The 19,738-nt window shown below is 55.1% G+C and overlaps 7 protein-coding genes across 7 annotated transcripts; 4 read left to right on the top strand and 3 right to left on the bottom strand.

Moving 5' to 3' along the window:
• The first annotated feature begins 497 nt into the window (after positions 1 to 497).
• KVR01_003748 (uncharacterized protein) lies at positions 498 to 3,164 on the top strand. Its single transcript, XM_044784584.1, has 3 exons — positions 498 to 2,326; positions 2,425 to 2,640; positions 2,720 to 3,164. The coding sequence occupies exons 1-3, from the start codon at positions 1,549 to 1,551 to the stop codon at positions 3,076 to 3,078; spliced, it is 1,353 nt and encodes a 450-aa protein (XP_044648763.1). The 5' UTR covers positions 498 to 1,548; the 3' UTR covers positions 3,079 to 3,164.
• A 798-nt stretch (positions 3,165 to 3,962) lies between these two features.
• On the top strand, positions 3,963 to 5,502 carry KVR01_003842 (uncharacterized protein). The gene has a single exon (XM_044787321.1). It carries the CDS (start codon positions 4,029 to 4,031, stop codon positions 5,133 to 5,135), a length of 1,107 nt encoding a protein of 368 aa, XP_044648857.1. The 5' UTR covers positions 3,963 to 4,028; the 3' UTR covers positions 5,136 to 5,502.
• Positions 5,503 to 5,600: 98 nt separating this feature from the next.
• KVR01_002001 (uncharacterized protein) lies at positions 5,601 to 7,006 on the top strand. Its single transcript, XM_044787557.1, has 4 exons — positions 5,601 to 5,891; positions 5,945 to 5,973; positions 6,038 to 6,568; positions 6,673 to 7,006. Exons 1-4 carry the CDS (start codon positions 5,752 to 5,754, stop codon positions 6,708 to 6,710), a joined length of 738 nt encoding a protein of 245 aa, XP_044647016.1. The 5' UTR covers positions 5,601 to 5,751; the 3' UTR covers positions 6,711 to 7,006.
• Positions 7,007 to 10,223: 3,217 nt separating this feature from the next.
• Positions 10,224 to 10,822, bottom strand: KVR01_002030 (uncharacterized protein; the record flags this gene model as incomplete). The annotated part of the gene is made up of 2 exons (XM_044793169.1): positions 10,224 to 10,616; positions 10,709 to 10,822. 2 exons carry the CDS (start codon positions 10,820 to 10,822, stop codon positions 10,224 to 10,226), a joined length of 507 nt encoding a protein of 168 aa, XP_044647045.1.
• Positions 10,823 to 13,148: 2,326 nt separating this feature from the next.
• On the bottom strand, positions 13,149 to 16,096 carry KVR01_002862 (uncharacterized protein). Its single transcript, XM_044790503.1, has 3 exons — positions 15,677 to 16,096; positions 13,545 to 15,588; positions 13,149 to 13,486 (listed from the first exon to the last, which is right to left on the bottom strand). The coding sequence occupies exons 1-3, from the start codon at positions 16,004 to 16,006 to the stop codon at positions 13,188 to 13,190; spliced, it is 2,673 nt and encodes an 890-aa protein (XP_044647877.1). The 5' UTR covers positions 16,007 to 16,096; the 3' UTR covers positions 13,149 to 13,187.
• A 158-nt stretch (positions 16,097 to 16,254) lies between these two features.
• KVR01_003749 (uncharacterized protein) lies at positions 16,255 to 17,947 on the top strand. The gene is made up of 2 exons (XM_044785175.1): positions 16,255 to 17,294; positions 17,382 to 17,947. Exons 1-2 carry the CDS (start codon positions 16,466 to 16,468, stop codon positions 17,930 to 17,932), a joined length of 1,380 nt encoding a protein of 459 aa, XP_044648764.1. The 5' UTR covers positions 16,255 to 16,465; the 3' UTR covers positions 17,933 to 17,947.
• Positions 17,948 to 17,952: 5 nt separating this feature from the next.
• KVR01_002880 (biotin synthase) lies at positions 17,953 to 19,559 on the bottom strand. Its single transcript, XM_044794323.1, has 3 exons — positions 19,093 to 19,559; positions 18,620 to 19,029; positions 17,953 to 18,515 (listed from the first exon to the last, which is right to left on the bottom strand). Exons 1-3 carry the CDS (start codon positions 19,456 to 19,458, stop codon positions 18,020 to 18,022), a joined length of 1,272 nt encoding a protein of 423 aa, XP_044647895.1. The 5' UTR covers positions 19,459 to 19,559; the 3' UTR covers positions 17,953 to 18,019.
• Positions 19,560 to 19,738: the final 179 nt, after the last annotated feature.

The raw sequence follows: 19,738 nt of genomic DNA, 5'->3' as shown, positions 1-19,738 counted from the left end.
GATGTGAGCCTTGTTCGGTTCTTGGTTCGGAGCCTGACCAGCCCACTCATGACAATTCCTCCCCACCGATGCTCCCATTCCATCCCATATCGCGTACGAGATCGCTAGCATTGATGATTTGCAAAACAGACGTTCCGGCGATCACGACGCTGTGTTCATGGGTTCACATGACTAACTGCCTGGGAAGCCTTGACCTTGGTCCTGGACTCCTGGCTGTTGGGGCCGAAATCCGAAGCAGGCAAGTGGGCCTCACCCTTTGAGGAGGTGGGGCGAAAACTGCGAAGCATCGCCTGTCAGAAGAATAACCCGAATGTTGCGAAATAGCCACTGCGTTGGAGCACGCGCCTACGAAAGGGGTCGTGGCCTCAGGCTGGCCAGCCCTGCCAGCCCTGCCAGCGTAGGAGAGTTGAGGCTCAAAGAGGCCGTCTGGGGTACCCCTGCATGGCCAAGACCTCGCTTAATCAGCCGCTTGACCTCTTGTTGACCGTGGGCCCCTGGCCAAGATGAGACGCCGTGTGCACGATCTACGTCTGATGTCTGGACCTCGGACGAGAATGCATTTTACCTCTTGTCCCAGCCAATTCACCCGGGCCGGACGAACACCTACCCAGCACACACACCGAGGGAGATCTGCAGCTTGTGTGCCGAGTGATTTGCGCGCCCTCTTCCCACGCCACGATGGCGGCGTGGCTGACTCTCGCGCCTATGCGTGACGCACGCATGTACAGCGCGACGAGCCACGCCTGCTCGTCATGACCGGTACACATGTCGCCGAACGACCAGGCTTGGGCCATCAACATCAAGGCTCAGAAAGTCAAAGACGTGATGCGCACCGAGGGTTCCAATGTGCCGAGAATGAAACGACGCAGTGAGGCTCTCACGGACCCGCCATCACGTCGGGTGTCCTCCTCGCTTCAAACTGCCGTGGGCCGACCGAGGATGACAAGCATCAGAACGGCCTGTCGAATCTCAAACTCTAATGGAAGGGTTTGCTCCCGCAACTCTGTCTCCGGACCTGTCCCTGGCGCCCAGGCAGATTTGGCAGCCCTGGCGGTAGATCTCTGTGCCTTCTAGCCGAACCACCCCCTGCCTGCAGCCACCTTGCAGGGGCCCCATACTGGCCCCTTTGGTGATGGTTTCATTCCGGCCCTCACTCCTGCCGGCGATGGTGAGGATTCATCCAAGGGGCCCGTTGTTGGCTCGTCATTGGCGTCTGGTATCTGCCGCTAGGTGGAATGCAGGCCCGTGATGCCACAACGCCCGGCAGGGTCCTGCGTCTGATGGTAGTCCGATGCCACGGGACGGGAGCCCTGGCCGCCATCGTGGGGACTTCCGTCTTGTTCATCTTTTTTTTCCTTTCCTGCTCCTATATATCCTCTGAGAAGTCTCGTGGCCTACTTTCTTTTCGTCCCGTCTTGTTCATCCGACATTCATTCATTCATTAGTTCTGCGAACATTACAGCTTGACGCTCTTTTCATAATTCTTCAACAGGCCGGACCTTTCTATATTCGAAAAATACCCTCTTTTACCGTTCGCCTTCGCTAAAAATGAAGTACCAAGCTACTATTCTCGCCCTCACGGGCCTGGCTGCTGCTCGGGGGTTGCCCTACTCTCGCATGGCCAAGCGTGAGGTTCCCCAGGAGCACGCTCACGAGAACATTCTCCGTGTTGTCAACACCAACCTCAAGCTGGACAACCCTCTTGAGATCCAGGATGCCGTCTTCTCCCTTCTTGGAAATGCTGCCGCTGCCAAGGGCGCCCCCAACGTCGACAACCTCGACTGCCTGCAGCAGATCGTCGCCGACCAGGCCTTCACCAACGCCAAGGCCGCTGGCGATGTTGACGGACAGGCCAACGCCATCATGTTCCGCGCACTCGAGCGCAACACTGGCAAGGTCGGCCTGGCCTCCGTCCTCTGCAACGAGACGGCGCAGAACCCTGAGATCGCTGCCATCACCCAGCACCAGGACCCAGCCTCCGCTGAGGCCTCGGGCAACAAGCAGATCGCCCTGGATGTCGCGACCCAGCTCGCCTCCATCGGTGCCGACCCCAACCTGGCCATCCAGACCGGCACCTTCGCGCCCGGTGACGTGAACGACAACACCGGCGCTGGCAACACTTGTGACGACGCCGACGATGCTGCTGGATGTATCAATTCCCAGAACCTTCTCGTTGCTGATGTTACCGAGGATGAGATCGCTGCTGCAGTCGGTGGTAAAGCCTCCAAAGGTTCCGCTGGCGCGGCCGCCTCTAACTCTACGGCCGATGCTGCAAGTGGCGCTGCAGAGGGCGCTGCAAAGGGCGCTGCGAGTGGTGCTGCAAGTGGTATGTTCACTCTTATAATCACCGACACGGATAACTTCAACAAACATACTGACTCTCGGCAGGCTGCACGAGAAGTCGTGCACGCCGCCAAGCTCAAGGCAACAACGTACAAACCTTCACTGGCAACCTGGGAGGAGCCGCCCCTGCTGTTGTTGACTCCGGGGATGCCAAGCGTCCCTTCTCCGTGAACGGTGCCACCTTTGTGAACGAGGGTGCCGCTATCCAGCGCAGCTGCGCCGTCCAGCACAACGCCTGCGCCAACGCCGCCAACTCGGGCCAGGGCGACTTCAGCGTCGCCGACTGTGGTACCCAAGGTACGTCATGTTGCCATTCCATGTCAACTCGACAACATCTACACAGCCGGTTTACTAACTACCCATCACCAACCTACAGAGGACGAGTGCAACGCCGCCGCCAGCGCCAAGAAGCTCCGCAGGACCACCCGCAAGCTGCGCGCCCGCCAGGCCAACCTGGACTTTGGCTCCTGTAGCAACCCGGCCATTGAGTTCGCTGCCGGCCTCGACGGCCGTAAGGAGGAGGCGTTCGCGCCCGCCGACTCGGCCGACTTCAACCACGGCAGCGCCCTAAACATCAAGGTCATCTCGGGCTTCATCTGCGGCCAGCTGGAGAGCAAGTGCAAGGCCTCGGCCGATGCCGTCAGTGCCTGCAACGACGCCGCCAGCGCCGCCGACGCCGAGAAGGGCCAGGCTGCCGCTGATGCCTTCAACTCTGCCCTGGGCGTATCTGCCTAAGCCGGGGGTGATTGAAACGTTTCCATTGTCTTTTTTTTTTCTTTTCGGGTTTCATGACTGTGTATACTACGTCTTCCAGGATAGGGTCTGTGTGGTGTTGTGCTTTTTGTTCTTCGCCGGGATTTGCGGTTGGTGAGCAAGGCGCGACGGACAGATAGGAAAATGTGGAAATGAATTTACGCCCCAGACAAATGCTACCTATTGCGTGTGGATGTGCTCAGTTCGTTTGCTCGCAAAATACTGCTCACTCAGTAAGTCATATCTGTGCCACTTCAGAAGTGAGACATTGCAACCTTGCTCTGCATTGTGACAACCCCTGCGCCGTTGAGGGTTTCTTTGTCACCTGTCTCCCTGAGACGACTGTTACCCCATGAATCACTCAGGCGTGCATTGGTATTAGAAATAAGTCAACCGTACGTGGCTTTTCAATCACATGTACGTACCGTGCTCTGAACTTTTCTATGATCAGTCTACTTAGTATCATTGATCGCTGGATGAATCAACACATGTGCAAGTAGCAGCCATATTTGTGATGTGTCATTCAGAGCGGCGGATTAAGCTACAATCTTGCCCCTCCTACAATACAAGGTGACCATTTCGAGAACAAGATAAAACGATTGACTGCCCAAATGCCGTAAAATACTGAAGCTGCCAACTTCAAAGGTTGGAGGACATTCTGAGTGTTTGAACAAAGGAAGAGTCAAGCAGAATTGAGACATGCTCTTATTAATATGTCCTCGCAGTCTGGTGCGATTTAATTGCGCTGTATGCAGAGCATGGGGTGTCTGTCAGTCTCCACCAAGCTGGCGATTCAGCCTCAGACATACACGGCCACTCTAGTAGGTGGTGCGGTGAGCTCGAAAATGTGATGCTTTTAGTTAGCTCTCTACCTAAAGGCATGGCAAGGCACTCAACTATCTCTGCCTCAGAGAAACGTGTGCTCTTCTGCCATGAAAGAAGCTCGCGATCATCAACTGCCTCAAGTGCTTGATCTCTCATCTATCATTTGTCAGATCGTCAGATTGGTCATGATGCTGCCATACTCCTTCACCACCGCGCCCCCTTCCGAGCCAGAGGGTTGGGATGCTGCCGACATCCTGGAGCTCACCAACCCTGTCACGAAAAGATGGTCGTGCCCGACCATGACCCTGCGGAACCGGCGCTGCGAGAACGTCGTCAGCCAGGGACGCAGCATCCAAGTCACGACCATGATCAACAACATGGCCATCCAAGACGCCCGGGTGGTTGTCAGAGACGAGAACCGCGAGCTGACCAACCTGGCCCGGGGTATGCTCTGCCCTAGGCACGTCAGCGACGACAAGGCTGCGGGTGTCGTCGCGCTTTGGAAAAACCATATCAAGACTTGGATGCGCGCCCAAGCCCAAGCCCAGCCCCAAGGAGTAAAGTACACCCCACGAGCCCCAGAAGCTGCATATCAGCCAAACAGCGCCCCAGCTGGGCCTCCACCTCGATACACGCACATACCTTTGGAGCAAACCGCCAAAACACATGACGTACAAATCCGCCAAACTGTGTCGACGGTGCTCGATACCTCCTTATCGTTAACCCAAAGCCCAACATCACACCCGGTAACACCACCGCCGGTGACACCACCACAGCCACCACCACCTCCTTCCTCAACCTACGGCGCCACCTTCGACGCCGACGCGCTCAGACAGCTCATGACCAAGTTCACCCGGCTTACAGATGAGATCCAGACCCTCAAGGACGCGAACCGAAGGCTGCGGGACGAGAACGCGTGGATCGCCGACAAGGAGAGGGAGACGGCCGCGGAGCACCGCCGCACAAGGCGCGAGCTGGACGAGGTCGAGGAGGAGTGCAACGTCCTCGCCGAACAGGTGGACGAGCAGTACGGGGAGATAAACGAGCTGCGGGCGCGGGAGGACAGGCACCTGGAGAGGATCGCGGCGCTGGAGGGCGCGGCGGAGAAGAGCGGCCGGGCGTACCGCAGGCGTGAGAGGGCGCCGGCGGTGGCGTCTGCGCGTGTGGTGAGGAAGGAGGATGATTATGAGGACGAGGACGAGGACGATGGATGAGGTGTGATTTGAGATCTGGGTTGTTCATTCTTCTACTGGCTACCAGGTGTCTTCGGGGATGGTTATTTTGACAGTACGGTGCTCATTGTACGGCGAACACGCACATTGGGCGTGGTGGTTTTGTATGTACGGACTTTTCCTCCGCAGCTTTCTGTATCTCGTTCTGGTTCAGACATGGCTGATGGATAGGAGAAGAGTCCCTTGGCTATCGGTCTGCCATGTCCCCCGTGGCTACTACTTGAGAGCCCTGGAGTGTTGGTCTCGGGATTTGGCATTGGACACCCTCTGTCAAAGCGTTGATTGGGACACCACAAATCATTGGCGCGACACCTTGATGTGTTACTGCAGATCCGTTGCAGGAGCAAGGGATAATTGAGGTTGCAGATGCTGAAAGTAACGGTCAATCAACCCCGTGCAGTTCCGAGCGGCAGGTGTCGTGGACATGACATCACAAACTCGGCGAGGGGTCAACAGACTTCTTCTTGCCTCAACTTTCAAGAAGTATTCAACCGACGTCTTTTGAGAACCACCAAAAGAACCTCGGAAGATTCTTCATCGAAGAACTCTGACTTGTGATTGATTTGGTCCATCTACCAGTGCGGCGACAAAACACAACATGGTGCAGATCTTCGCCGTGCTGGCCTTGGCCACACAGGCTGTCGGAAGTGCTTTGACGAAGCTGGCGGACAATGCACAGCACGTACTGTCTGATCCCGAAATCAATTCAGCCACAGATGCTTCCACAGTCATAGATGAGTGCGTATCGCAGCGCACATCATCTTGTTCCGGATTTCGCTGACTCAGTTCAGGTTGAAGAAGGCTGAGATCATACCAACTGGTTGGTCCTGGGCAGATATACCTATACACATGCAAAGTTCCATGACTGACATCCCTGTTTCAAGTCATCGATGGGTTCCTGCCATCTCTCCTAGTCGGTGTGGACTGGCCCTCGAGCAAGCATGCCGACCTAGGGAACACCGTCAAGCCCAAGAAGCTACAGGACGAGCCCACCATCACCCTCACCCGGCCCGGGTCCGAAACGGGCTCTTGCCGCTCCATCGCCAACGTCACATACACTGTGACCATGACTGACCCCGATGCACCGTCTCGCGATGACCCGAAATGGTCCGAGATGTGTCACTGGATCGCCACGGGCCTTGCCGTCTCAGACGGCGATCAAGACTCGTCCTGCTCCTCGTCGCTGACGCTGTCTCTGGCGGGCCTTGAGGAAGTCATGCCCTATAAACCACCGGGACCCCCTGAAAAGACAGGCAGGCATCGATATGTCTTGATTGTTTTCGCACCCGCCAACGGGACCACGGACCCCATTCACCCCAAGAAGCCTGAGGACCGGCAGCACTGGGGCTATGACTTTGATGGCGAGAGCGTTGGCGTGCGCAGATGGTCTCAAGAGAACGGGCTGGTGCCAGTCGGTATGTTTGCCTTGCTTATATCCTTCGCCATCTTTTTTCTTTTATTCTGGTACACATACCGTAGACAACCCCGCCTACCAGGATGATTCAGCTGACTCTAGCAGCCGCAAATTTCATCTACTCCAAGAACAAGAAGCAGTGATGTATCAGTTGGTTCTCGGATCTGCGAATAAAGCATCTCGGTTTCGACTAACCGCGATAACTAACATCTGCTGTCTCCATTAAAGTGTTGGAGATTAGATGGCAGTTTGTGACTCAATGGAATGACTTTTGTTCGGGGTCCGCTACGCGGCAACAGTATCTACACACTGCACTGCTTGGGAAATGCTCCCTGCGCAAGTTTCCATAACGCGAGTCTCTCTTGAAACAACCGTTTTATGACACGATATAGTGTAACCACAAATTCACAGGTGGACAGAATGGTCCAGTTGCTCTATGGCCTGAAGAGAAAAGCTCTAAATTGCTCAGGTGTTGATGACGTGTTGAAAGTGTCATATTCTGTGGCTATCGTTGCCCGTGCCAACAGAAGGGTTGCCACCGTGAAGGTTACCTAGGTACCCAAGTACCTAGGTAGGTAGGTATTGCTAGTTGGTTGGCGGCTGTGCGCGATGCACAGCTGATGCAGCCAGGCTGTATCGTGTCCAGGCCACATCCGCACTCCTTGGACCCTAAAAGTTGGTGACAGCTCACTGGCGTGGTACAGAAAAGAGCCGGCACGGGGCTACCATTACATCTACCTAGGCACCTACCTAGGTAGGTAAGTACAGACATGTCTTCCTAAGCCGCCAGCGACAGACCGCCAGCCACTAAACTCTGCCATTTTCCCCCCATCTCACACGATCAAAGGACTACCCACCCCCGACCTGCCCACCAATTATCCCTCGTCACCTACGCACTTCAAAGTTCCTAGCAATCCTACCTGGCGTGGCGTAAGGCTCAGGTCGGCGTACCAAGGCTCGAGGCGGCGTGCCTAAGTAGTATTCGTTTTTCCATGTTACCCCAGGGTAGCTTGAAGTCCGAGGTGACACCGGCGCGAACCTAGAGTGCGTTCTTATTGTCAGCCCCCACGAAAGGTCATGGGTCGGCTGAGTGCGGTGCGGAAAAGAAAAGTAAGAAACCCGACCCCCTCTCACCTCCCTCACACTCCGCATCAGAAGGATAACGCCCTCCACATATTCCTTTAAATGGCAAAAGGGTTCGGGAGAGAAGCACAAGGTGTCGTCAACTGCGGGAGAGGGAGCGCATCACTGAGGGGGTCCGCACCTATGCAAAAGCACCGTCTATGATGACAGGAGACGACCGGGTGTACGGCCACATGAGGACGACACGCCCTGGTTGTCCAGAGCTGAGATGGCTGTTAGGACGGGGCATTTGGCCCTGCTGTTGCCGAGTGGCCTCAGAGGGAGGGATAGGAGAGCGGTGGTCTGGGTCGTGGCGGCCATCCCCGCGAGTGTGGGCGAGAACAGCCGGGCCAAAAGTCAAGGAAAAAGTGCACATGAGGCAAAATGGTAAGGCCGTGTGTTCTCTCTGGGGCTGAACCCAAAGGGTACCCGGATAGAGAACAAATGTCATGGGAGGGAGAAGACAGGCAAGAAAAGAAGGGGTACAAACATTGCCAGTGGATCAGAATTCGACTGAAATTGAGAGTGGCGGTTGTGCGTGTTAAAAGAGTTGTAGAAGAGAAGAGATCGAGGAAGAAGATGGAGACTGGAACGAGGAGCAGCCCAGGTTTGTTTACTTTGCTCACGAAGAGGTTGCTACTTGGAAAGATCGAGGCATGATTTGTGTGTACTTTCCTCCCCTTCCACACCGCTCACCCACACACAATACAGGAATGGCAGGCAGGATGGATCACGGTATGGCATAATCGGAAGCAGTGCTCTGTTGCCAGTGGTGGATGCTACTTCCTTCTCCGATGTTCTCATCCGAGGCATTCCCTATTCGCCCCTTCTCCTTCTGCACAGACAAATATGTGCAGAGGGACTCCAGCCGTGTTTCTATCCCACATGTATCTTTCGCCCTTCATCTACATCCACAAAATGAAGTTAGTGGCCCAGGAGGACTTGATCCGAAAGAACCAGACACACCTGCCAGCCTAGCTAGATACCTAGATATAAAGCTAGGAGATACAAGGATCCACAAGACGCCTGGTTGAAATCGCACATTCCAAAAATGGCCTGGATACTACCCTAGGGTAGGTCTCCTTGTCGATAGATATTAGAGACTTTTCTGACCGAGATGCCCCTGTGTCACGAACGGTATGACAGCTTGTATTGCCAGTGGGTCCTTCCAAAAGTAGGCATAGAGACATGGAAATCGTGAGTCTGTTGAATCCACGGCTTAAAACACCACAGTCTGGCATGGGGGGACGGGGGCCGCAGTTGAGTATTCCAATGAACAGTACATGCCCAGTTCAAAATAAACAGAAATACCTTTTGTTTCGAGTCTGATTGCTCTGATAGTTTATAAGATGCTGCAGTCAAATTCAAGGAATTCTATATCATAAACACATCACATTCATCGTATCTTACAGGAGACCATGGGCCGGTGACTTCAGGGCCAGTTCCGAGACTCGCCTTTGGGTACCTGTTCACAGCCAAGCGTGTTACATATCGGATCCCGCACCTAAAGCCGTATCACGCACATGTGTCTTATGAAATATCAGGCTGTCAGAATCAGCACTTATTAGTACATACCTACGCACGCTTGACCGGTGTATCCCACCTGATACACCACATCGATGTGGCATGAGTTGGAAACCCTAGCTTGGTCTGTTATATATTGATACCAAGAATCCGTACCTTAAGGTGTAGATGCATACATTTTCCTCTTAGCTAACTGCATGCGACCCATTTACCACCTTGCGTACCGATGGTCTTTCGAAAAGACCTTGGGATGTCCAGCTATTGACCCAACTACGCCTAGAGATATAAGAGTATGACCTCGCAAAGACAAATCAAAACTTGACAAACTGGAACAAGGCACTCGCGACGTTCGCTCTCGGCTCGAGGAAGCCGAAGTCTCACTACCTTGTCAATATATCACCCGACAGCCTGATCTTGACGCCATAGAAGCTGTAGGAGCTGGCTGGAACGGTCAGAATGCCTCGAGTCATCAATACAACTTACATCACCTTGCACGGCAAACCGGAGACTCTCACCTCCAAGCAGACGGCAGACCTGAAGATATCCAGGTTTGCGAGATCAGCTAGAGTGGGCTTACGAATATCACGAGAAAGACGAAGTGCGAGGATTTCTTGTTTTCTTACTCGATGGCAAGATCCGCCACACCGTCATGGTCAAATTTCTCAGGGCAAACAACAGCGTGGAGCAACAGGATAGCAGAAAGACCCCAGGATCACAAACGAGGAATGAGCACTAGAAGTGTAAATGGTATGAGTAAAGAGCGAAGTGGACCGAGTTCTTGGATATGATGACCACATAAATGACAGTTTCCAGTGGTCTGGAGTCTTGGGAAGATTGTTCAACACATTTGGTCCACGTCGGAAGTTTGACACCACCGATTCGTTTATGAGGACAACAGATCAGTTGGATAAACTCGCTTTAGAGGAAAATGACACAGCCCTTATACTGCCATTCATCAACATATACCTCTCCAACCTGCTCGCCTTGTATTTCGATTTCCAATGCAATTATCATGGATTGAAGCCCTCCACATGCTTTGCCCCCTCAACACCCGACAGCCACCCTACCCGGCGCTCAATGAAACATTCAGTCCGGGGCTTGAGCTTCCCCTCAGCCAGGCTGAAGTCATCCACAGTCCCGATGCGCAGGATGCTCATCCCGGGATATCCAGACGACACGCGATACATCAAAGTCCCGCACGTGGAACAGAAGTAGTTGGTCATCTTGTTGCCCGAGGACACCGTCTTGGCCTGACCCCAGCTGCTGAGATTCTCCTGGCCCCGCAGGTGCCTGAGATACTTGTCGTCTATGCTGAAGTTGGATGCGAACATCGACGCTGTAACCTTGCGGCAGTCTGCACAGTTGCACACGAATGTGTTGATGAGGCCTGGGCCTTGGGTTGGCTATAGATGCCGTCAGTGGCTGTTTGTGGCGCATGTGTTCATGTTCATGCACATGGGCTAGGGATGCCAGAGAGCTAGGGGTTTGGACTCACAAATGCTAGCTGAACAGCACCACAGAAACAGGTTGCTGTTGCCTCTTCGTCTGTTGACCAGCCGTCTTCGGCGACAGTGATTGGAAAGTTGGCGTTGGTATTGTTGGCCGCCATCGTTGAATAAGCTGGCTAGATTTGATGATGTGAGTTAGATTGATGCGAATCAAAGTGTGTGCGTACGGATTAATGAACTCCTTCAAATTGGTGGAGCAGTTCCTCTTTATATACTTGGCCGGATTCTGAAGATAGCGGAGGTAGCAAAGCAACTCCGGTGTCTTATATGAAGACAAATCATTCAGTATTGATTGATTACGCACATCAACACACTTGCATACCATGGGCGGTTTCAAACGTGCAGGTTGGGCACATCTATTTCCCCGAAGCCTACCCGCAGCCTAATCTTGCCCTGAGTAAGCACACCAACACTTGTTCCGTATCAACTTGCTATTACCATTCGAACGAGACGACCGTGCGACTTATCCTACTCCCACCCGCTAGGAACCTGTAGATATCAAGAAGGTGATGTCATGACACCGGAAGATAGTTAGTCAAATTCATGTAACCACTGGGAGACCTGTCTTCGGGTCTCGATTCCTTCTGGAACACCTAGCAGAGATGCATCGCTTCAAGTGGACTTATTAAGTGCAGAACTAGGCTGCAGGAGGGTCAGCACGTAGCCCATAATTCCTTCTTAATTGACCAATCCCCTGATGAATCACAGCAGGGTCTTCTCATGTGGCCTATCTCACGGTAATATTTAAGCCTCGATTACCTTTTACTCGCTAATAGATGCCCCTCTTTCAAAGTCAACCACGATCGATCCAGACTAACATGTGCCACCGGCGATGAAGCTGAGACGGTCCTCGCGACCTATGGCAAAAGAAGGCTCAAATTGTCTGCGAAGAATTGTTGATTCAAAACTAGAGTTGCCTAAGGAATAGTACGGGGGAGGCAGCGAAGCTGCAATCCCGCGTCGCGAGAGGTATGGAGGCCACTTGGGCTGATAAGATAAGCAGAGTGCACGGACCTACTGGTTGGTCCTGCGGGCGTTCAGCCCATGGCCCTGACAGAAGCCTGAGAATGCATGAAATCTCATCTGAATAGTTACATCAAGATATATGCTCTCATAGAATCGAGTGCTACAAATGTCAGACAATAATGTCGATTCTAGGAATGGGAATATGCTTGTAGGTAATTAGTAAGCATGCAAGATTCTACCCCAGCCATGCTATGTACTCTCACGCCCTTGCTCAGGCCAAAGCCAGTGCTGCTGTGGGATTAATATTCAACCTCGGTCTTGACCCAATTTTGATGACCTCGCATGTACGAGAACTTTTGGGAGCTTCATAGTCCCTGAGGCTTACATATCCTCAAGCGAAACGTGGGAATAGATACTTCCGATCGTCATTCGCCGCCGGAGTGATTGCTCCTCCTCAGAATTATATCTAGTGCCCCCCAGCTGTCGGGGTCGCTGTGGCGAAAAGATGCAGGCCCTGCCACTGGCTAGACAACCTGCCCTACGTCCAGCACCCCGCAGCAGCGGGCGCGCCATACCCAAGCCTCTCGGGCCCCCACAACCTGGCGATAGTCGACTACTACCTCGACACCTCAGCCCCGCACTTCTCTCACATCCCCGCCACCCGCCTCCAGATAAACACGTACAGGGACACAGTCATGCCCAGTGACGAGCCGGAGCGAGAACCTGATACGAGTTCGAGGCCGACAAGATGGCTACGCAGGTAGGGCTCTCGCCGGACGAGGGGCCCGGCGGCACCAGGACGGTCAGGGCAGTGAGCAGGGACGAGCTGTTTTCCGGCGCCGACCTACCTTGTGATGAGCGGTATGCTGAGAGTGCTGAGAATATGGAGCGGTGGCGTGTACATTCAAGGTATCCAGCATTACAAGTTTGGGGAGCTGTTTCAAAAAGGTGACATTATCTCAAGGGCGCAAAATCACACTGCTGACCGAGCCCCAAAAGAGAGACCGCCGGACCAGAGTGGGAGTAGGTCCACGGTGGGTATAAGAGCGCCTGGCCAATCATCTTACATGCATTGAAGCCCTGCTGAAGCCCCACCCCAGGTCCCCCCACAAGCTCCGTCAGGTCAGGCACCGCAATGGGGCATTGAGTGGCCCACTGGTTTGTGGAACGAGATGGTGAAAAAAGAAAGAGAAAAAAGAAAAGAGAAAACATGCAACAGCAGGGATTCGCTGGTCGTCACCGACCCAACTACTAATCTGCCTCTCACAAGCTTGATTACAGGAGAGCGAACGGGATCCGATATTTTCTTGTGGATATGGTCGCATGTGCTGGTTTGGTTGTTCCGCTGACCTATATTCTGATTTGAATGCGCGATGTGGTCTTTCGGCTCTTGACCTAAGGCTACCTACCTAGGTCCTCACCAAGCATGGAAGTGTGAGTCCACTTGGCCACGCCTTGCTCTTAGCTCAGAATAGATCAATTCGAATTATATAATAGAGGTCAGAATGTGTCTTTGTTTGAGACATCAGAATCCCAGTCTGACGTCTCGTCGGGTTCTGTTTCCTCGAGATCTATTTCCGCGTCCACTTCTTCCTCCTCCACTTCCTCCTCGTCTGGGAAGCCTCCAAGTGCCTCGGCACGCAGCAGCCGGTTCTCGAGGTCGATGACTGTTTCGAAACTCGTTGTCTGTGATGCCATCAGGTAGAGCACGTTGCCCAGGACCCTCGAATGCACGTTGGAGCCCCTGGCGACTTTCAGGAGCTCAGCCTGCAGGGCACGAGAGGCGTTTGACTTGTAACCTGATGCACATGTAAGCCATGGTTGAGAATGTACTCTTTAATGGGGGATTGGACATACCAGAGCCTGCGGAATCCTTGACATGGATCGCCAGCACGCTTCCCACAGCCCAAAGACCCTCCACTTCTGCCCTGGTAGACAGCTCCTTCACGAAGTCACGACTCCAGACACTCCACACAAATGGCTCGAGACCGTCATTTACGTGTATGTCGTCGGGAAGCGAGGAGCTAACCGTCCAATCTTGTACAAACCTCTCCCACGTGCCGTCTATCTCCATACGTCTCATCGTTTCCAGAGTCTCAATGGCCACCTGGCAGCCGACAGCGTGGGCAGTGTAACTGTGACCATGAAGCAGGGCGTCGCTCTTGTCGTCACTCTCAAAACAGCGGAAGATGGACTCAGAGGCGACAGTAGCAGCAAGAGGGATTAGCCCCCCCGTGAGAAGCTTGGCGTGTACCGTTATGTCCGGGTGCACGCCGAGTAACTTGGCAGAGCTTGGGCAGCCCAGTCGGTAAAGACCAGTGAAAACCTCGTCGAAGACAACAGGGAGCCCCTTCCAGGTTTTGGTGTCCTCAGGATCTGGGTCGGGGCAAGATTCGGAGAAGAGCTTGGGGTCGCTCCGGACCACGTCCACGAGGGCCTGCTGGAAGAGCGGGTCGGCCAGGATCATGCCCCCGGCTCCCAGCACGACTGGTTCGAGCATGAGCGCACCAAACTTGAATCCTTGGTCTCGGAGACCTTGGAGGGTGCGGGAGATATAGCGGGTGTAGTCACGGTACAGCTCTGTTTCTGAACGTGATTCCAAGTCGAATATTCCGCCCAGTTCGGGGAACTCTGTCTGGGCTGCTGAACTCCCTTCAGCCCAGAATGCGGGCGGCACGTCAATTTTCCATTTTCCGTTGGTCATCTTGACCGTTGGGAAATCGAACCAGTAGCCTTTGCCCTTGTACCACTCGATCTTCTCGTTGTAGGTCCCGGGCTCAGAGCAGTCCATTGCACCAATGGTATCACCATGATAACTACCCTTTAGGCCGAGGATGCTCAACTCCTCTCTCGGCCCCCAGCCATACCGTAGCCGGGCTGCGCGGAGGGCCATCTTGACAGCCACCTCGGTACCGGTGGACCCATTGTCGGAGTAGAAGACACGAGAAAGACGCGGGTTTGCAAGAGTGCGGAGCAGGAGCTTTGCGAGTTTCAGGGCCGGTTCATGGATTGCCTCGGCAAACATGACGTGTCCGTAGCGGCCGGCAGCATACGCGGCGGCGAGCGTCAGTTGCGGGTTGCCGTGGCCGAGACCTTGAGTCCACCAGGAAGCAGAGCCATCAAACGAAGGACGAAGAAGTGGCGTCGATCTGGCCTTCGATCTGGCCTCCGAGTTTAGGTCACGGTGGCGCGCGCGTTTTTCCGCATCAGATTCCCCGGGGAATCTGGGTTCGATGTCTCTGGGAGGCCCAGGGGCGGCGGAAAAGGCCTGGAAGTAGTCACCATACGCAGAATCGATGGCGGTGATCTTATCGGTTGTCAGCAGCTTCTGTTGGGTGAATGGGTACCATATCATCTTTTGAGCATCATCTGCCATGCTATCGAGTTCTTTAATACGCTTCTCATGATTCTTTGCCAGAATGCCTAACATGGCCTTGATGGGAGTGGATCTGCCCTGAGAGTTGTAATAATCATGCAGTAGCCCTTGTTCCTTCCGAGCGTCCTCATGACGCTCATGTGGTGGGCGCACGGCGACACAAGGGATTCCCCGATCCTGAAAGTAGGATGCGAGGTACTCATGATTCTGGTATTGCTCGTTCTTAAGCAGAAGAACAGACTGGACATCATAGCCTCGCAGGCGGAGGGACTCATATGCTGTGATAGTTGCCGAGATGCCGCCGAGTCTGTGGTCACCAACCAGGATAGCAGGCAGCCTCAAGGGCCGGTACAGGTCGGCCTGGGAGGTGCCAGACGGGCCGGGAGAATGCACGCCGCCAGCGGTCTCGCAAAAGAGCCAGCTGTCCAGCGTGCGAGACCCATGTCCGTAGGCGGCAGCGTGCCTGGCGTGCTTAGAGGCATGAGAATGGACGACAGACAGCAAGTGCTGGTCGGAGATGATGCGCTTTGTTACCGCAGGTGAGTAAGCAGAGCACCTAACATGAAGGTGACGAGACTGGAAGGGTGTGAGGAAGGGTGTGCCTTTGACTTACACGCCCGGAATTGGTTGCGGCGATGTGAGGGCTGACCGGGTCTTTGTACTGGACAAGTGTGCTGCTGGTGAACCATTCTGGTTTCGGTCCTTGTTGGGCGAGGAACCTCGAAAACACCCTACTGACGTGTTCTGAATCGGAGTCGCCTCTGGGGCCGGTGGACACGGGCTTGAGGTAATGCACGCCCTCTTTGGGCCGCCTGTGTCGAGCAGCGACGCAGAGGATGGTTGACACGACAGTCTTGCCGACGCCAGTGTTGGCGCCCCAGATCTGCAGAATGCGCAGTGACGGGAACAGCAGCCCGCCAACTGGCCCGGTGCGTACCGCCATGACTGCGGATGCAAGTCTGCCTCAATTGAGGTGAGGGTGCAGCATCGAAACGCCTTACTCACGAGGCCCTTGAGCTTGCTCATCTCAAACTTCGAGCTCTGCGATGCCCAGGCGCCCCACCCTCACCACCCTGGTCATGTAATCCCGTCTGCAGCCGTGGAGGGGGGGGGCTGTACTAGGGTCAGGGTCCATCCACATTTCGGGCCAGCGGTGACTTCAACCGGACCCGGTACATAGGCCATGTACCTCCACTAGGTACTTCAGTACTTCCCGAGTCCATTATATTAAGATTTGTTGAGGTGCAGAACGCAAGGGTGCACATGTGCAGATAGCAATTACTGAGGCTAAGCTGCGGTATGGGCTTTGGAGACCTCGAGTTTCGACGCTGATGAGAGCCAGAATACACAGGACGAGCAGCCTCTGGCCATCATCTGAGCCCCCGGCGAGACGTCGGCGACCATGCCCCTCCAAGACTCGCACACAACCCTCGAGTCGACCTTCTCCTCCTTGATCTCACGCCGTCGCTCAAGGTCACTGCTCCGCAGGCTTACGACAGTCCCACCAGGGACCGTCGACTTCTCATCCAACGACTACCTGTCCCTCTCAACCAACCCCGAGGTCCGTCAAGGATTTCTCGACCTCCTGGGGCAAGAGGGGCATAGCTCCCGGGCCGGGCAGGGCGATGAGCACTCAACGTCTCCGCCGCCGCCGCAGCAGCTCGGGTCGCGCGGGTCCCGCCTCTTGGACGGCAACCACCCCTTCGCGGACTCACTCGAGGCCCTCGTCGCCGAGCACCACAACTCGCCAGGCGCCCTGCTCTTTACCTCGGGCTTTGACGCCAACGTGGGGCTGTTCTCATGTGCCCCGCAGCCTGGTGACTTCATCGTCTACGATGAGCTCATCCACGCCAGCGTCCATGATGGCATGAGGCTGTCGCGCGTGGCCGCCACAAAGCGGGTCCCGTTCAGGCACAACTGTGTCAATGGTCTCCGAGGAGTGTTACAGGAGCTGGCCAGGGGAGACAGTGGGGTACGTGAGGGAAGTGCCAATGTCTTTGTGGCCATGGAGGCTGTCTACAGCATGGACGGAGACTTGGCACCGCTGCGAGACATGATGGATGCTGTCCATGAAGTGCTCCCGCAGGGCAATGGCTATGTCATTGTAGACGAGGCGCATGCAACGGGAATTTTCGGGCAGCGTGGTAGGGGTTTATGTTGCGAACTGGGCGTCGAAGACAGAGTCTTTGCTCGGGTGGTGACGTTTGGCAAGGCTCTCGGGAGTCAAGGTGGTGAGTACACCCTGTTTTTGTGATTGGATAAACATTACATGTGTCTCATCTCTACCATTTCCAGTACTGACAAGTTAAGGGCTGCAGCGGTCGTCCTATGCTCAAAGATCACTAGGGAATATCTCATAAATTACGCCCGGACGTTGATATACACGACAGCTATGTCATATCCGTCTCTCGCCAGCATCAGAGCTTCATACGACTTCATGATGTCAGGCAGGACGGAGACACTGCTTGGCCGCCTCCAGTATCTCATCCGCCTCACGCATCACCTACTCGCCGGCGTCGTCTCCAGCCTCGCCGGAGACCATTCAGCCCCAGCAATACTTGCCTTGAGGCCGCTCGACGACAGCGTGTCTCCAATTATTCCCGTATTCACGCCGCACCCGCGCAGCCTTGCCAGTCACTGCCAAGCGCGGGGCTTGATGGTACGCCCGATAGTAGTACCCACGGTACCGCAAGGGACCGAGCGGGTGAGAGTATGTCTGCATGCGGGGAACACACAGCAGGAGGTCGAAACTTTAGTGGCGGCGATGGGTGAGTGGGCCGCTATGAAGCTGGATGAAAAGCATCACTCGCAGACTTCCCAGCTGGAAGACACGACGCAAGTGGGCGCATTAGAGAAAGCAAGACTCTGAACTTTGCCTCCAAGACAAGGTTGTTTTCGCGTCTATTTGGATTTGATCTACTTTCATGCACGTATAGATCTGGCAGAATCCCTCTTCCTACAGCTCCGGCTGCGGCTTAGGGCTCTTCTCAAAGCTCTTCATAGGCACCAGGCCCCAGCGCTTGAACATCTCGCCATCTTCATCCCAGCCGTTGCACTCCGTTGTAAGCATCTTCTCACCGGTGAAGATGGCGTTGGCCCCAGCCATGAAACACAGCGCCTGCTTCTCCTCGCTCATCGTCTTCCTGCCCGCGGCGATGCGGATGATGGTGCTGGGCATCAGGATGCGGGCCGTGGAAATGGTGCGCAGGATGGCCGTAAACTCGATGGGGGCCTTCTCGCCCAGCGGCGTACCCTTGATGGGCACGAGAGCGTTGACGGGGAAGCTCTCTGGGTGCGAGGGCAGCGTGGATACGGTGTGGAGAAGCCCGATGTGGTCCTCGGCCTTCTCGCCCAGGCCAAGAATGCCTCCTGAGCAGACGTTGAGGCCGGCGTCGCGCACATGCGACAGCGTCTTGAGCCGCTCGTCGTAGGTTCGTGTGGTGATAACCGAACTGGTTTGGGTCAGTCATCTGCTACGGATCCGAAAGCAATACACCTGGGAGCATCCCAAAACATGAAAGACGAGAATCTGGTAAAAGAGAAGAGTGATGCTTACGGGTAAAATTCGCGGCTGGTATCGACGTTGTGGTTATAGGCAGTCAGGCCGGCCTCCTTGAGCTCCCTGGCCTGCTGGTCGTCGATCATGCCCAGCGTCACGCAGACCTCCATGTCGAGGGCGCGGACGCCCTCAACCATGGCCTTGATGTTCTTGAGCGAGTTCTTGCGCCCGCGCATGTCGCGCCACGCGGCGCCCATGCAGAACCGCGTGCTGCCGTTGGCCTTTGCCGTGCGCGCCGCCTCGAGGACCGCCTCGACGGGCTCGACACGCTGCGCCTTGACGCCAGTCTGGTAGCGCGTCGACTGAGCGCAGTAGCTACAGTCCTCGCTACAGCCGCCCGTCTTGATGTTCATCAGCGTGCACAGCTGCACCTCGGCCGGGTTGTGGAACCGGCGATGAACAGTTCCCTGGCCAGAGGAGGCAAGTCAGCTTCATGTGGAGCTTGTGTGAGTAGATTCGAGGTGACTCGCCGCCTGGAAAGCAAGGTCCATCAGCGGGTGGTTGTAGATGGCCGAGATCTCCTCCTTTGTCCAGTCATTGCGAAGGCCATTGGCCTTGACGGCCTGCTTGAGAATATCACTGGTCGGGCGCTCTGTCACAACAGGTTCCGTCGCCGGACCTTGGGGCCGGGGAGTAGGTGGTGGCACATGTGCATTCTCGATGACATGGTCCTCGACTACCGTCGACATTTGGCGGCCGGGCACGCCAGCACGACTGTGGATCCGGGCCGCTCCTTTTAACCGGCGGGAGGGCAGAGAAGCAACGGCGAGCCGCTGTCCGGGTCCCTGAGCTCGGGACAGCGTCAGTCGCAGAGCTGATCCGGCAGGAGACAACATCTTGTCAACTAGTCCTTGGATAGAAAAAGAGACAAGAACTACGAGTATGTCACGTATAGCAGCATTTCACCCAATCTGTACGAGAAAAGCCCTCAGTTCGCTGTTATGGTCGCTCGGGCGAGTCGAAGGACCCCCGCACCTGTGTGAGCACCTGCACCAGACTTCTTCGCGCTCGCTGCAGGCGACCCGGGTACCTGGACGGTCGTGTCTCAACCGCAGGGAACCGAGGTAACCAGAACCTTAACCCCCCTTGGCAGGAGATCTCGCATACGATCATCTC

This window comes from Diaporthe batatas (assembly GCF_019321695.1).
Source record: "Diaporthe batatas strain CRI 302-4 chromosome Unknown Contig00003, whole genome shotgun sequence".
Lineage (NCBI taxonomy): Eukaryota > Fungi > Ascomycota > Sordariomycetes > Diaporthales > Diaporthaceae > Diaporthe > Diaporthe batatas.
The sequence above is the reverse complement of the archived record's forward strand: the minus strand, read 5'-3'. Positions and strand labels throughout refer to the sequence as shown.